At 38.1% G+C, this 15,078-nt stretch overlaps 1 protein-coding gene across 2 annotated transcripts in view; it reads left to right on the top strand.

The window, feature by feature from the left end:
* Window positions 1-15,078, top strand: part of LOC131147833 (molybdopterin biosynthesis protein CNX1) — a 45,892-nt gene that overhangs the window by 19,979 nt on the left and 10,835 nt on the right. For both annotated transcript variants that reach the window (XM_058097437.1, XM_058097438.1), the window contains 5 exons: window positions 8,538-8,728; window positions 8,853-8,957; window positions 9,151-9,459; window positions 12,918-13,075; window positions 13,176-13,282. In XM_058097437.1, coding sequence (XP_057953420.1) covers window positions 8,538-8,728; window positions 8,853-8,957; window positions 9,151-9,459; window positions 12,918-13,075; window positions 13,176-13,282 — 870 coding nt within the window. The remainder of the gene's footprint in view (window positions 1-8,537; window positions 8,729-8,852; window positions 8,958-9,150; window positions 9,460-12,917; window positions 13,076-13,175; window positions 13,283-15,078) is intronic.

The following is a 15,078-nucleotide window of genomic DNA, read 5'->3' as shown; positions in this document are numbered from 1 at the left end:
GGCAATTTTATTTCATTTCAAATTTGAAACTTGAAATCTTGCATACCTAATTACTGTTGTTGAACTATGTTTTTTTCACTTGGAACTTGGTACTTGGTTGTCATAATTACTATTTAATATTTTGGCATTTTAAATTCTAATATTACCGTTGATGTGTTTTTATATCAATTACCCACCAAATAGGCATTGCACACAATTTTAATAATTGTGCTCCAAACCTTCATGTGGCGTGCGCCTTCGCCTCATGCCTCGGCTCCAAGTATCCTTTGCGCATCGGTGTGCCTTGCGCCTTTGACTACTGTGATGGAGACTTAGATGGTTGATTGGGCAAGGAAAAGATACTAGAATCTGGAAGATTAGGTAGAGAAGCACTCAGGGGAGTAGGTGTAGACTCAAAGAAGGTAGCCTTTGTAGAAACAAAGAAGCGATGCAACACGGGACTGTAACAATGATATGAGTATATGAGTAGCCTAAAAAAAAACACATTTTATAGCACGAGGATCCAACTTATCCACCCCAGGAGTTAGTTGATGAACAAAGGACATATACCCGAATATACAAGGAGGCAGAGAGAATAAAGTTGAATTAGGAAAGAGAATGGAGTAGGGAATTTTACCACTAAGAATAGAGGATGACATCGTGTTGATCATATTGCAAGCAGTAAGTACAACATCACTCCAAAACACTTTAGGTACGTGCATTTGATAAAGTAAGGTGTGAGTGATTGTAAGGATATGTCTATTTTTCCTTTTTGCGACCCCATTTTGTTGACGAGTGTGGGCATAAGATGATTGAGGGACAATACCAAACTTAGTCATATAAGTTGTGAATTGTGAACTAAAATACTCTTTAGCATTATCACTTCAAGGTATTAGAACTAGCAAACCAAATAGAGTCTTTATTTAAGAACAAAAAGGCAGAAAATGTATGAAATAACCCAGAATGATCTTTTATTAAATATAGCCAAGTCATTCATGAATAATCATCCACAAAGGTGACAAAGTACTAGAAGCCCAACTTGGACACAACTTTACTAAGACCCAAAACATTAGAATGGACTAACATGAAAGGGTTTGCAGCCTGTTTATTAACTTGGGAAGCGAAAGGGACACGATGTTGCTTTCCCAACTGACAAGACTTACAATCAAGACTAGACACAAAACTCAAATAAGGATCAAGACGTTTCAACTTTTTAAGTGAAGGATGACCAAAGTGACAATGAATTTGGAGAGGTGTTGCAGCAACAGTGTAGGTGGTAGAAGGAGACACGCGACTCAGAGTGATAAGTCCTCCAGCTTCACGCCCTCCGCGAATCATCTTCCTTGTCTTCAAATCCTTAATAACCACAGAATCAGGGAAAAATGTTACCGAACAATTCATGGATTTAGTAATCTTGCCAACGGATATAAGATTGAAAGGAAACTTAGGAATACACAAAAGGAAAGGAAGAGATATAGAAGAAGTGAGATTTACAGTCTCAGTCCCCTTGACTGCAGTGGTGGATCCATTGGCAAGAGTGACACGAGGTAAATTTGCAAAATACTAAAGAGTAGAGAAGAAATTAGGTATACTTGTGATATGATTAGTGGCTGCGGAGTCTATAACCCAAGGACTAGGACGAGAAGTATTGGATGATAGGCATACTGTGGGACTACCTGTTTGGGCAAGAGATGCAATGGGAAGAGAAGCTCTTGGAATACTCTTCCTTGGCTTGGATACAATATGTTTGTCCCCACTTGGTCCCAAAGGTGTGGAGTTGGTGGTGGCTGCATTGGCTGCCCCAAAAGGTGTGAAGTCGGTGGTGGCTACATTGGCAATGCTTGTAGGTCTACCCCGGAGTTCCCAACACTACTCAATAGTATGATTGGCTCAACAACAATGAGTGCACGTCAATTAGTGCCTCGACCTCGTCTATCTCTACCACCACAACCGCTTGAATCACCTTGTTAACTTCTGTGGTTTTTTGATAAAGAACTAGAATCACCTTGTGTAGCAAAGGCTGTCCTCTCAGAGCCAGATGCCAGAGCTGGAGAATGTGCGCTAAAGGAAGCATGAAGGACATGAGAATAAACGTCGGCAAATAATGACAACTCTATACTACTAAGTATTTGGGATTGGACTGCCTCAAACTCAGGGCTTAAGCCTGCTAGATCTGAAGAATTGTCATTTGCTCCCTTTGCTTCTGCATCTCACGAACGTTGGTAGTTATAGGTTGCACGACGTTAAGCTCCTCATGAGTATGTTTCATCTCTTGAAAATAATCTGCAATGCTCCTATCTCCTTGTTGTAAGTTGTAACTGAAAATACTCCTGGGATAAATCATACATAAGTGTAATGTTACTAGAGTATAGAAGCTTGGCATAATCCCGAATCTCCATGCATGTATCTAGATGCATGCACATCTGTGCAATTTGTGGCTCGGTCAAATTCCACAAGAGGAACAATCAAGGAATGTTCTTGAATCCACACTTCTTTTATCTTCTCATCAAAAGGATCAGATTGCAGCAAGTGGTCAGATTTTCCTAATTTTGCTGAATAAACCTAAACGGCTTTAGACCATTGAACATAATTCTTTACATCCAACTTTTGAGTTGTTATCTTTGGGAGCAATGAGGGAAACATGTTTTTGGGGTTCATATACTCCATCCCATCACTCACAAACTCGCAGCTACACCAATGTCAAACAAGAAGAACAATAAAAACTAATCGAGACCATTACAAACAATGTGAAGCACTGACACAATCATGGACGAGGTAAAGAACATACAAATTGATATAGCACTGCCACAACCTCACAACTCAACATACGAACACTGCCAATGCTCCAAGAAACTCACAAAGAAGCCTTTACGAACACTGAGCAAAGACTAACGGATTTCCATGAGTGCATGGTCGAAAAAGGTAGGATATTTGAGCAAAAAACATGGCCAACAACTTGATAATATGGTCTAGAGAAGGAATTAGAACATTGTAAAGGAAAAAAATAAATAAAAAGGTAATCCGAAACTCTCTCATGTGCCGGCGCATGGGGTCGGCACTATAGGCAGTTGGCTGTTGCATGGTGGCACGTGGGGTTGTTGTCGGCGATGGGGTTTTGTGGGGGTAGACTTCAGAGGGTTCTATTTTTTGGTATATGGTTGGTTTTGTGAAATTATGAAGGATGGAGGTGGATTTGAGAAGGGCGGCGACGTGATGGTGTTTTCTGGCGACGATTGTCTATGATAGGGTGTAGGTTGGATCACGCTTTGATACCATGTTGAGATTTTGATTAAAATGAATGACTTAACTTGAAGATAGGTCTCCCTCTATTTATAACGCAAATCAAATACATTCTAATGACAATAATACCCTTACTAACTCTCTCTAATTAACATACTAACAAAATAATAATACCAAAAGACATAAATAACCTTTAACAGACCTAAATCCCAACACTAACAGAATTAACTCCTGTCACCTAATTGGAATTTGCTCTACATGATTCAATGTGCCATTCACCTTCTATTTCTCTTTTTCTTTTGCTTAACATATTTGGGATGTGTAAATGTGTGAAATTACCATTGTTTCAACCAATGTTTTAAAAGGCGAAGGCGTAAGGGGAGACGTTTTACCCTTTGTGAGGCGAGGCATAAGCCTTAAGGCGTTGATGCGTAAGCATTTTGGGATTGTATTTTTTTAAATAATTAATATAGGCCTATTTTAGCTAACAAACATAAACAATACATGTTAAAAAATAAGCACGAGCCATAACATTACAAAAAGAAGAGAAAAAGCCAAATTAAAGCATCACTATGTCTCATCATCCAAGATTCTAATTTATAAAAATCTAAATCTAAATCAACAAAGTTTAGGGGGAACTATCAAGATCTTCATTAAAATCCTCATCTTCATCAAAATCATCTATAATAGGAGTTCTTCCACTTATAAATTCCCCCTCTCCCACTTCAACCTCATTGTCTTCCTCAATTGTGACCAATGTTGGCCTCTTGCCTTTGTCTTGAGTGCCTAGATATTCAATAAAGCTATAGGTTAGGAGTTAGGAGAAATGGAGAATTATAAATTAGTAGATTCAAAGCTGACTATTGATATGTATGTAGCCAAGCTCTCACAATAATCACTAATCTTCCTTTTGCCAGGAAGTATAGAATGCGAGCTAGCAAAAGCTTATGTTGCTTGAGTATCATCTCCTTCAAAACCTACCATGGGCAAAGCTCTAATAGCATCAACTTCTAGGAGCATTAGACCCAGAAGTATCTTTTGGGAGGATATGTTCTTCCTTCTCAGTGATCCATTAATCATCTGAAGCTACTTTCGACACCAATATTGGATCAAAATTTTGTATTCTTCTTAAAGCTCTCTTCCTTAGTTTGGCGTTGTACTTGACGTAAACTAGAGCATTCAATCTCTTGTGCTCTAATCTATTCTTCTTTTTCACATGAATCTACAATTGAGCTTAAGCGATTTAAATTTTCGGATATTAGAAGATATTTTTATATTTGAGTGAAACGATAATAACATGGCATTTGTCTTAACTAAGAACCTGCTCAAATGCGCTCCAATTCTTCTCAAATCCACTAGCACTACATGTTAGGCTAAGAAAACGAATAGCAAACTTCGTCAATTCTGGGGTCTTTGTCCCAAAATGCTGCCACCAATCAGCTACAAAAGAAAAAAACATGTTTAAGTTCCAAGTTAGAAACAATGATGGAGTACTACTAATTAACTAATTTTTACCTAGGTTTCTCAACATTCTAGAGTTAATAATCACTTAAGTCCCAAATTTCCCTTGTGCATTATCAAACAAATCCAATTGGATGTCTACAGCTAGCCTCTCCTCATATCTCAACATTCTATCCATGCATTCAAATAGTCCTTTCTTCACTTCTTCACAATCTGAGAAGTTCTCCTTATAATGCAATTGGGGATTTAGATATAGTATCTTGCAGCATGTAAAGGGTGATGAAGTTGTGGAGTCCATCTATCATCTATTTTTCTCCAAATGGGTCCATACTTCTTGGCATTTCTATAAAAAATTGCCGCAATTTTTTCCTTTGTTGAATCTATCAACTCATAGAGAAACCCCATGGCTGGTCTTTCCTCAGAATCAATTTCCCTTAGAACACACACAAGAGGGACAACACTCTTGATAACATAAGCCACGTGAGGCCAAAAATGTTGGTCAAATAAAACTATTGAGCGAGTCCTTATACCTTCATGCATTTTTGCATATGTAGAAGTGCACTACGTCTCCGAAGAGAACATAGATTGAAGGCCTCGCTTTTGTTTGTAAATGCTTTGAAGTGTTGAAAATGCAGTAGTGAAGCACCTCACTGTAGGGCGGATGTGCTTCCTCTTCATTGCAAGTACATAGGAATGATTATAAATAAATTTCACAACTTGCTTAACCTTTAGGATTGTGGTTGCATGCATCTTCAATTTTGCAATATCCTCCAACATGAGATCCAAACAATGTGCAGCACATGGAGTCCAATAGGACTCCTTCTTTTCCATAAACTTCTTGCCGCCATTTATCATGTTCTTCACATTATCAGTTATCACCTGCACAACATTCTCCTCACCAACTTCCTCAACCATCTCATCCATATGCTTAAGCATCAAGTCCCCATTTTTTTATAGAATTGGAAGCATTAATGGATTTTTAAAACCATGTACCAATAGGACTACTCACAAGGAAATTAACCAAGACCCTTGAACACCCATTAGTCCATCCATCAATCATGATAAAAAATCCCTGTTCCTTTCAAAACTTTTTGTGCTCTTTCAACATGCCATCAATGTATTTCACTTTGTCTTTAATGATCCATGTCCTCATCTCTTGCATAGATGGACGCTTGAAACCTGGCCCGTAATTAGCAATACCATCCACCATAACACGCTAATATACATCATCCATCAAATTAAATGGTAGAGCATTGTTGAACACACAACGATCAACTTTCCTACACACTTCATTTCTTTCTTCCTTCTTCCATTTTGAGTTTAGAGTGGATTGTTTTGTCAGTGAAGATGAAAACTTATCCATTGGACCTCTAGCCCTAGGATTAAGGCTAGTCCCACTGTGCTACTGCTCAATATCTCCAACTGATCGAGACGTAGCACTCTGAGTCCCTCCTCTTGGACCCATCCCAATCTCTTCAAGAAGATCATTTCTTTTACACTTTTCATATTGAAATTTTTCAAGAGCAATCTTGCACTCATCTCTCATGTTTTGAGGAGCTTTTGGGCAAGGTTTCATTCCCTTCCTTGTACCTGCCAAATGATGTTTAAATCTTGTGACAGTCCCACTGCAAGTTTGATCACAAAATTTGCATCTAAAATATTTTTCTCCATCAACTTCATTTATGTATTTCCAAACAAAATCTTTTTCTGCCCCTTTGACTTTTTGTTTTTTGAACAGGAGCAATCAGCAGCTGCAGCAGGAAATTAAATTTGAAAATTGAAAACTGAAACAAACCAAAAGCCAGCTGCAGCTACCTTGAGTTTTAGAGACAGTGGTAGAGAGTCTCATGGAGTCTGCTACGAACAACATTGGTGAGAGTGAGAGTTGAATAGTTGAATTAGTTTGAGCAAAGACCTTAGACTGAGAAGTGAGAAGAAATCTCAAAGCAGAGAGGTTGTAGGGGGTGGCGGAGAGAGATGAGAGGCTGTAGAGGGTCGCTGCAGAGAGACGAGAGGTTCAAATGGGTCGTCGGAGAGATATGAGACATCGGAAGGGGTTGTTGGAGGCAAATCAGAGGTTGGAAGGGATCATCGACTCGTCGGAGAGAGAAGAATAGCTGGAGGAGTCTTCGAAGCCGAACGCTAGCTTTGAAAGAGACGAGAGCTCCGAAGGGGTCGTCGAAGAGAGATGATACTTTAGAAGGAGTCGTCAGAGGCAGATCAGAGGTTGGAAGGGATCGTCGATTCGTTGGAGAGAGACGAGAAGCTTGGAGGAATCGTCAGAAGCAGTCGTCGGAGAGAGAGGAGGAGCTGGAGGAATTGTCGGAGAGATACGAAAGCTTGGAGGAAAGAAGCTTCGTCGAGAGAGGGGGGTTTTGAGGAAACAAGCATTAGTAGTTTTTTTTTTTAATGTTTTAAATCAGGTGCTCCAGAAAGGCACACGCCTTCCCAAATGAGGCGTAAAAGGTGCGATTTTTTGCCTGAGGCGTACGCCTTCTCCCCTGAGGCGTATGCATTGAGGCTTTATGCCTTTCCAGTTACATGTTAGGGCGATTTATGCTCAAAATGCTTCAAGGCGCGCCTTACGAACGCCTTTTAAAACATTGGTTTCAACTCATATTGAACTTGCATGTACAATGTAAATTTATTGTTAACTATCATGTACTTGCACCTTTGCACGGGTTGGCTGTCCATGTGCATACTCGGAACTAGTCATGGAGACATGTGGTGGGTCTCTCTACTAGTCCTACCCTAGGATGCCCTAGAGATTCTTGGCTTTGTGGGCTTGAATCAGGTCCGTTAAGGGGAGTCCCAATCCATTGCCCTTTTCTAAGTTGCTCAAGTGCCCCTATATGTCATTTGTGACACGTGTTTTCTTTTCTTCTCTCACGTTGACCCTGTGTTACCATTCTATTGAGCCTACGATTTATTTCTTTCTCATTGGTTGAGATGTAATTTAACAATCTCTTATTGGAGGATGACAACTTGCACCAATTTACGTCATCCCTATATTACCCTGACCTTGAAGACTGTTGGTTCTCTTCCCTGGGCCTCTCTAGAACATCCATTACTTGTGTATAATGCAAAATATCTTCTTTCAAAAACCCTATCTACTGAGAGCTAATGCTCCTTCAAAAGTCAAGGATTTATTTATTTCTTTGATTGACAATCTTCATGATTAACACCAACATTCTGTCGTGGATTAGGCAGCCCCATAAGGCTTTCTGTAAGTTTGCATGATGTGTTGTAATGGTTGTGTGTCTCCTTATTTTTGTATTGCTCTGTTCTGTGAAGGTTATGGAACATGTTTGTTTGGCTTCTTTGGAGAGCATTGAGTATGTCGGAGTTCTTTGGAAGATTTTTACTTCTTTTACAGCCTTTTGAAGAAGCATGGATGCTAGTAGATTGTGGAGTTGTGCTATTACTGCAGTGCTTTGTGGCATTTGGTCAGAGAGGAACGCTCGCATTTTTAACGGACACACTTTGTCCTTGCAGTTTCTTTGGGTAGAATTGGCTTCACTGCTTTGCATTGGGTTTTCTTTTATGTTGTTTTAGAGAGGAATGTCTTCCTTGGATGTTAAGCGTCATTGGCTAGCTTTACTGGCTTGAAGTTTTCTCTTTTCTCTTTTCCATGTTTTTTAAATTTGTCTTAAGAGGAGACTTTGTCCTCCCTTTTTATTTTTTCTCTCTGAATAAGTTTCTGTTTCTATAAATAAAGATTTAAGTTGGTACAAATTGCCATGATAAAGTTTTTTCCTTTAATTCTCACTGAGTGTGTGCCTGGTGCATGTATGTTTGTTAAATTATTTTATGTTTGTTGAATTATTTTTTTTACGAGGCATTGGTTGATTTTTTAGGTTCTCATGAAACCAGGGAAGCCTTTGACATTTGCGCATATCAATTTGAAGCAAGCTGGGAATAAGTCAGTTGATAAAATTCTTGCATTTGGGTTACCTGGAAATCCTGTGAGCTGTATAGTCTGTTTCCATCTCTTTGTAGTTCCTGCCATCCTCCATATTTCTGGATGGGCAAACCCACACCCTCCAAGGTTGATAAACTTCCAAAAATTATGCTCAGTTATGCTTCTATTTTGTTCATTTTTAGGAATGTGATCATTAGTTGATTAGCGCTGTAAGTGATGGGTGTACACTTTACCTTCTGATCTATGGCAGAGTGCAGGCTTGTCTTTTGCAGCCGATAAAGACAGATCCTGTCCGACCAGAATTCCATCGTGCCATTATTAGATGGGAGGTCAATGATGGATCAGGAAATCCTGGGTAAGATTTGGATGCCTGCTTTGTTTCATTGAATCTGAATACTTTTTAGGAATGGGTTTCCACTGAATTCTCATATGACCTTGCCCCTTGGAGCTCCTCAAGCAAGGCTAGTTGTTTATTTTAAGCCATAAAACATTAGTCCTTCCAACTGGATTGAAATAATAAATAAGATGATTTATCTTCTGGATTTTAGTTTTGTTGCTGAGAGCACGGGACACCAGATGAGCAGCCGGCTTTTAAGTATGAAATCAACCAATGCACTCTTGGAGTTGCCAGCTGCAGGCGGTGTAATTTCTGCTGGAACTTCAGTGTCAGCCATTATAATTTCTGATTTAAGGAGTGCTACTGTGAACAAATGCTCGTTATCATCAGGTTCATCTTCTGTCAGGCAAGGAAATTCATTTGAAGAAAGAGCTGCCAATGTGCCTTGCATTGCTGAACTCAGAATAGCTATTCTAACTGTGAGTGATACTGTTGCATCAGGGGCTGGACCTGATCGCAGGTATGCTACCTGATGTTTAATTTATTGGATTATTGTTTAGACAGGAGCTTTTAATTCTTGCTTCATCTATTGAGATGTGCAACTATCTTTTAGCTTCATGTCCAAATGGAATTTTTATTAAGTCTCTTAAATTTTACTTGGACGTATGGAAATTTTTTTTGGCGACTCATGTGTAACATACATGTGTGTGTTTGTTCCCATGTGTGTGCTTGCTTCATATGCCGAGATGCATAGCTAACATGTTTACAAATGCTCTCAAATTGTTTTACATTAATTATAAATATCATGAACATTCCATTTTATCGATGGAAAAGACTCGTGTGAGTATTATGTGGCCTTCTACCATGTGCATGGTAGATGGATTATGGCCATAATATGTTCGATTTAGCAAAATTGAAGCTTGCACAATGGTTTGTAGTCGGTTTAATGTTCAATTTTGCACTTAATTGATAGGTTCCTTTGTATTTCCTGATTGACTAATCATAATGTTGCTCAATTATGTGTCTAGTGGTTGTAATGTTCGGCATGTGTTACGTCACATGTTTGCTGATGCAAGCCATTATTTTCTGTTGGGTTGTTAGCGCTGCTAACTCTCCCAAAAGTACCTTTTGTTGGGAATGGCTTAACTAATTCTCTTAATGTGGAAGCATAGGCCCTGCTTCTATTCATTCTGCAGGTGGGCCTAAGGGCTACAGTGAGCATGTGGTGCACGGCAGGTTGGTGGTCAAGTATTGATGTCACACCCATATGTGAGAGGGAGTCCATCAAGTACTGGATTGATTTGAATCAGTTCATTAACTTGATTAATCAAGGTTTGAAGTGAAATGGGACCTGAAATTTTTTAGTTAAAAGAGTAATTCCCAAATTCTTCGTTAGGAATTAGTTATAGGCGCATTTTCTTTAGGAAAATATACCTGATATCCGTTTATTAATGGATTGATAATATTGTCAGTAATTTAATTTGAGGATACATTTTGTGGTATGGAGAAATCCAGAAATGAATGGAGTACTTAATTCCAGCAAAGATTGGTTACTCCATGAATAAACTTGTGTTCAGAGCACTGAGCAATTATTATCTGTTGGCATATAGAAATTAGAGGATTTACTCAGCTGTTGGAAGATATTGTAGAGGTCCTGATTCTTCTGAAGTTACTGAATTTATATGTGTGTGTTTGTGTGTATAATTGTATATATGTGTGTGTGTGTTTATGTATGTATGTAATTATACATAATTATATATATGCATGTATGTATGCATGTATGTAACTGTTGAAAAACATTTAGGAATTCTACGGTGGTAGAGTTGATGTGCATTATCATGTGTATATGTACATAATATTTCCCTGGGTGTACGCTCTGCTATACCAATGGAATTTGTGGGAAGGTGATTAAATTTTATATTTTCAGAATGTCTCTGGTATATTTCATTGCAGGCAAATTATTGGAAGCCTGTTGTCATTGTTAATTTCCTGTCCCTATGGTGTGAAGCTAGAGAACAAAGTGTCAATGGATTACACCAACTATTTTCAAGTAGCATATGCGTTTAGTTTGGCTGTCAATTGTGGCATTTTTAGTATGTCTTCTCTAGTAATTGGTCACAGTAGGCCCTTCCCATGTTTTAGGATTTGAAAAAGCATCAGGTTTGAGTCATTAGTGCTCATTGATGTAAAATTGCGGTTGATTTAACTGTGTAGTGATTCTATTAATCTTCTCAAATATATTATTTCTACATAGATAATTTTCTGTAAACTATAGGATATCTGTTTTTATAAAGGAGAATTGGATGGTTAATTGGTTTGAGCTAAATGCATTGAGGCACCCCTCTTCAAATTGTTGGTTCAGAAGGTTATATGTGGTGCTTAAGTTAACAGAAGAATTCGTGTTCTTGTCCAAGTATGATATGGAGGTGCTGAATGACTTGATAAAAATTCGGCTCATTTTGTTACTACAAGTAGCTAAATATTGACAGTTCTCTCATTCAAATAATTTTGTGAAATATCTTCCTTATGTAGAAGGACAGTAGGAAAACCATTTCTAAATTTAAGCATCTGGACACACCTTTTTTTAGATAAAGAAAAATCATTATTAAAAAGGAATGGGTACAACAGATGGAGGATCCTTTTACAACGAACAAAACAAGGAGAGAAGAAACTAAAAAAAGAGGCTAGTGTAACATAGCCCTCCAATCTCTTTGTAGTTTGTACAACCTGCCTGCTGTGCTTGAAACAAACCAAAAGATGAGCACCAAAGAAAAGCCAAAAAATAACTCTACTCCAAATGAAAGCAGAAGATACTGTCCACTGATTTAAAATTCCTGAATTCTGCACCAACCAATTTTTCCAAGCTACAGCAAGTGTAGCACATGTACTAAGTATCTTAAGGAAATCCTTTATCTTCTATCTGGAATTCTTGATACACCCTTTTGAAACAAGTTTTTGCTAAATTTAAAAAAAAGAATTACGTTGTTCTTGTCAAAGTAAGATGTGTAAGAGCTGAATGATTTCAATAAATATTCAGCATATTATCTTATCAGCCTTGGATAAAAATCGAAATATCTTGTAATCAATTATTTTATTTTGTGAACTATCTTTCTCAAGAAAAGGGGCAATATGAAGGTCAATTCTAAACTCTATGCATCTAGATACACCTTTTTGAATCATTATTTCAAGAAGGTCACTTCATTGATGCAAGATCAATAGAGCAGAGTTGATATTGCTCCTTGTTAAAGTGGAACATGAAAGTGCTGAATGCTCTGCAACAATATTAAGGATAAAGTGCTGAATACTCTGCAACAATATTAAGGATCTTGTTGAATGCCATGCTCCCACAATGGACGTGCACTAGGGAAATTTTGGCTATATAAGGATGGTGTAGGATTTAACCTTGTGAGGCGTCTTTTATGAGACAAAACCATGAGGCTCATTGGTCAGGAGTGGACAATACCTCACCCGAGTTGGCCTGAGACCATCACATTTGGTTTCAAAACCACCCTGAGATACATGTTAGTGGCTCCTAGACAGAGGTGTAGGTTTCACATAGAGGTGTGGGTTACACTGATGAGGGCATTAGAGATTTGACATTTGGTCATATAAAGATGGTTAAGGTTCTAACTTTGTGAGGCGCTTTTATGGGACAAAACTGTGAGGTCTGATGGGCCAGAGCAGACAATACCTTTCTAAAGTTGGGCCTAGACCATTACACTAGGAACATCATGTTCATAGGCTATGGATTTGAAGGTTACTTGGTTCATTTAAACCTGCATGTCTGATTTATATCAATTCCCAAATTTATTTTAAGAAAATGTTATTGTGTATGCATCTGTTTGGCAAAGTCTTGATTTTGAAAAAAAAAATTTTTGTTTGTCTGGATATATGTTCTAGATTGTGCATGTGATTTTAATGTTCATGCCTCTATGCTTCAGTGATTGTAATTATTTTTAGAGTCTTTTGAATTTGCAGTGGTCCAAGGGCTGTTTCTGTTGTAAATTCATCATCAGATAGGTTAGGAGGAGCAAGGGTAGTTGCTACAGCTGTTGTTCCTGATGATGTGGGCAAAATCAAGGATATGTTGAAGAGTTGGAGTGACGTTGAAAAAATGGATCTCATACTTACGCTTGGTATGCTTATTAATATTCTTTGATTGGGATTAGGAGCTTTCTTTATACGTAATTTGTCCTAACCTTTTTCCTCCCTTGAAAATTTAACTTCTTCATTAAGGTGGCACTGGCTTCACCCCAAGGGATGTTACACCTGAAGCAACCAAAGAGTTGATAGAGAGGGAAGCACCTGGTCTTCTGTATGTCATGATGCAAGAGAGTTTGAAGGTATCAATAGCTTTATATATGTTGATAAATCATTTGCGCCTACATACATTTAGCTCATTGTTGTCTATGTGCTTGTTGGCCGCTTGTCCATATTTAAAGTTTAAAGTGTTTAACTGTGTTTGGTTAATCTCATTTTCCGTGGAAATGGAGTTACTTTATTCCATTTGTAATGTTAAAACTGTGCTTGCATGTGTACCTTACTTTGCATATCTTACATCTGCAGTTTGTTTAGAAGTTGAATTTTGATGATTTCGTGCACTGGGCTGCCCTTTTTTATACAGGCTGGTGTAAACCTTAGTTTGCATATCTTACATCTGCAGTTTGTTTAGAAGTTGAATTTTGATGATTTTGTGACACCATACAGGATGGTGTAAATTACTACTTTTTTAGTGTGGGCTTTGAGAATAAGATTTGTGCAGGTGAATTTTTATTGATCTACGATATCACTAATTGTTACATTGTCAATCTCTGCATTTAGGGAACAAGAATAAGCGTTAGGGCAGTTAGAGTGATTAGAGAGCTTCTTGTGGTGGTGATTTGCTGCAAGAAACTAAGCTTCAATTAGTTCATAGATGTCTGATTAGGAGTATTTGAGATGAATGTTCCAAGGATGGGATTGTATTCCTTCTTCTGTGGCTTCTGGTGGTAAGATTGTGGTCTGGGATACTAAGTGAGCCTTTTACATTGGATGATCTTCCTGGTTCTTTCACTCTCCCTTTATTGTTAGCTTTTCATGAGAAGGGGCAGAGGAGGATTTACTCAGGCCTTCTCATTATGGATTTAGATCTTTGTTTTGTGAGGAACTTTTTTGCGTTTTTAGTTTGTGTTCCTAATTTGGTTTTATGTGGGGATTTCAATGTCATCAGGTTCCTGCATAAGAAGTTAGGAGGCCCTGGGATACTTCCATACTTCCAGCATGCTGTGTTCTGATGGTTTTATAGGATTGTGTGGTCTATAAGGGTTCCTCTGGCTAACGCTATGCTTGGTCTCTTGGAGGGGACTATTCTGTAGATAGTTATTTAGTGTGTGTTCCTAATTTGGTTTTATGTGGGGATTTCAGTGTCATCAGGTTCCTGCATAAGAAGTTAGGAGGCCCTGGGATACTTCCAGCATGCAGTTGTCTGATGGTTTTATAGGATTGTGTGGTCTATAAGGGTTCCTCTGGCTAATGCTATGCTTACTTGGTCTCTTGGAGGGGACCATTCTGTGGATAGTTATTTAGATGCCAGATTCTAGTCTGTGGTCATGGAGAGAATGTCTTTCTTAATGTTCTCATGTGGTCTTCCTTAGGCCGCTTTGATAATTTCCTTCTCATTATGGATTCATCTACAGTTATATGGGGGCTCATTTAGTTTCATTTTGAAAACAAGTGTTTTCCATCCTTCTCATTCTTTTGTTAAGGAGATTGGAGGATTTCTTGTGAAGGGTGCTAGTGTTTTTGGCATGGTTTTAAAAACTGGCCAGTGACCAACCCGGTGAATCCACCAGCTTGGGCAGGACTGGTCTGACTAGTGGGTCAAACTGGTGATCGAACCAGTCATGTCAGCATGATAAAATAATATGTATTAATTTTTTATCTATGTTTATGTATAAATAATATACGTAATAATATTTTTCAAAAAATAATATTACACTGATTGCATGTAAATTCTACAAAAATGTTTGACTAAAGTCACATATCAGTGAGTTAAAGCAAAAAAAAAAAAATCACATATATAAATTTTATCAGCCATCTATAAAATTTGAAGGTTGAACTACTTTTATTTTTTAATAAAAATACTCTTAAAAATTTATAT

The sequence above is a fragment of the Malania oleifera genome, chromosome 2 (genome assembly GCF_029873635.1).
Source record: "Malania oleifera isolate guangnan ecotype guangnan chromosome 2, ASM2987363v1, whole genome shotgun sequence".
Classification (NCBI taxonomy): Eukaryota; Viridiplantae; Streptophyta; class Magnoliopsida; order Santalales; family Ximeniaceae; genus Malania; species Malania oleifera.
This window is presented reverse-complemented; position numbering and strand designations above follow the sequence as displayed.